Source organism: Eimeria mitis, genomic scaffold (assembly GCF_000499745.2).
Source record: "Eimeria mitis Houghton genomic scaffold, Emh_scaff344, whole genome shotgun sequence".
In the NCBI taxonomy this organism is placed as follows: Eukaryota; Apicomplexa; class Conoidasida; order Eucoccidiorida; family Eimeriidae; genus Eimeria; species Eimeria mitis.
The window spans coordinates 13,393-15,021 of record NW_013571780.1 but is presented as its reverse complement, the minus strand read 5'-3'; the positions used below and the strand labels follow the sequence as shown (position 1 = coordinate 15,021).

The 1,629-nt window shown below is 49.5% G+C and overlaps 1 protein-coding gene across 1 annotated transcript in view; it reads right to left on the bottom strand.

The window, feature by feature from the left end:
• EMH_0008790 (zinc-finger-Ran binding domain-containing protein, putative) overlaps positions 1-32 on the bottom strand; it is a gene marked incomplete at both ends in the record, with an annotated part of 6,149 nt that extends 6,117 nt beyond the window's left edge. The window contains one exon of the mRNA XM_013498464.1: positions 1-32. This exon is cut by the window's left edge and continues 22 nt beyond it. Within this exon, the coding sequence (XP_013353918.1) occupies positions 1-32 (32 nt within the window).
• Between the last annotated feature and the right edge of the window lie 1,597 nt (positions 33-1,629).

The following is a 1,629-nucleotide window of genomic DNA, read 5'->3' as shown; positions in this document are numbered from 1 at the left end:
TCCTCTTTGGGCTGCATCAGCGGTACCTCCATCTATTGAAGCTCTGCCGCAGAGCATAAGAGCGCCAGCAGTAGCGGTGTTTATATTATGCTTGGGAATACACAGCTTCTCTAATCCATGCAGTGAATGAGCAGAAAACTACAGCCTTTTGCCAGTGATTGCGTAATTCAGAGAGCCGAGGAGGTATCAGAAATAATTAGTAAACAGCTTGGCCTCTGCCTCCGCTGTCACACAACTCGAGCAACGCATACACTGCGCGAATTTGTTAAGTCCCTCCACAACGAAGTGAATACTATCTCAGCGTCTCAATGACGGAAAAAACCCGCAGTGAAGTCCATTGGAATATCCTCGTTGATTCCTTTGTGAGTCGGAAGACTCTGCAAGAAACCGGTGTGGAGGCGTTCTGTGCTTGTTGTTGTTGTTGCTGAGAAACGTGAGAACATCATCAGCTGCTGAAGGGCTCACCCCAGGCTACAAAAGGGTTCTGGTTGCCCATACCACTCCTGTATTGACCTTATCTTGGTACTAAAGGACGCTCGGGCTCTTCGCGCAGGACGCTTGTATGAGTGGAGAGTATTCTCGGCGGGCTCTCTTCTTCGTCTGGTACCACAAGAGATCATTGTCAAGCCTGTACTGCTTCTACGTTGTACTGCTCACCCTGTTTTCGTTGCTGGGAACCGCAGGAGAAACTAGGGAGTGAGCCGAACTGAATTTAGAAAGGCAACGTGAATAACCCACCGCATATACGTGCAGTTGGGGAGCAAAAAGACTGGACGGTTGGGCAACGCGAGAACAGGCCGCCCCCCCACTGCGTTCGTCAACTGCGTTCAAACTGCTGCAAAGATAAAATGCCAGAACTGGCATCAGTATACTTGCTGGCATGTAACCCCGATCCCTTTGTGCTATTGTAAACAAGTTCTTCTCATTCTCCAGTTGCAGCTTGCGCGGCAGTTTGTGCAACTGCTCTTGCACATCTCCGCTGACCCCACGAATCTCATCCATGCATATAACCACCCAGCTCCCGTACGTGGATTGCTCTAACTAGGAAGGTAAATTGCTGATATATAAGCTGTATAAAGAAATACTCTAATTTGCCAGTAAGGTTGCCTAATTGTGTCTTATGCCTGCTCTTGTGATGTAATGGAGTATGCACAGACGCGTCAGAGCACCCAGACGAAAACTAGAGATCTCAAAGATGCCAGTGGGGAAACTGCTCGCCATTCTCCGCCATCTGAAACTTCTTCTTCGCTGTAATATTGTTAAGAGGCTTTAACTCGACTCACATGCTCCAGCCGCTGGCCTTCTTCGTCGATAGCAACGATGGCCCCCAAAGGCTCTAATAGAAGGTTGAGTTTTGCCTTTCCTTAGAATAGCTCTTCAACGATATCAAACTGCAGATCCACGAGGACAGCTCTTATCGCGCTGAGATTGCTACAGTTCTCCTCCCGTCAGTGTCCTAATCCGCTTCTGTGTGACTAGGCGTACGGGCGCGCGCGTTGCCTGGGGGAGATGGAGCATGGTCTGTCTGATGTTTGTGCTGGTATTGGTGCATGCGTGCTGTCTGGCTCCTGAGGGCCAATCAACTGTTGAGAAATTCCATTCGGCGGTAACACAGGCGTCAGACCGACT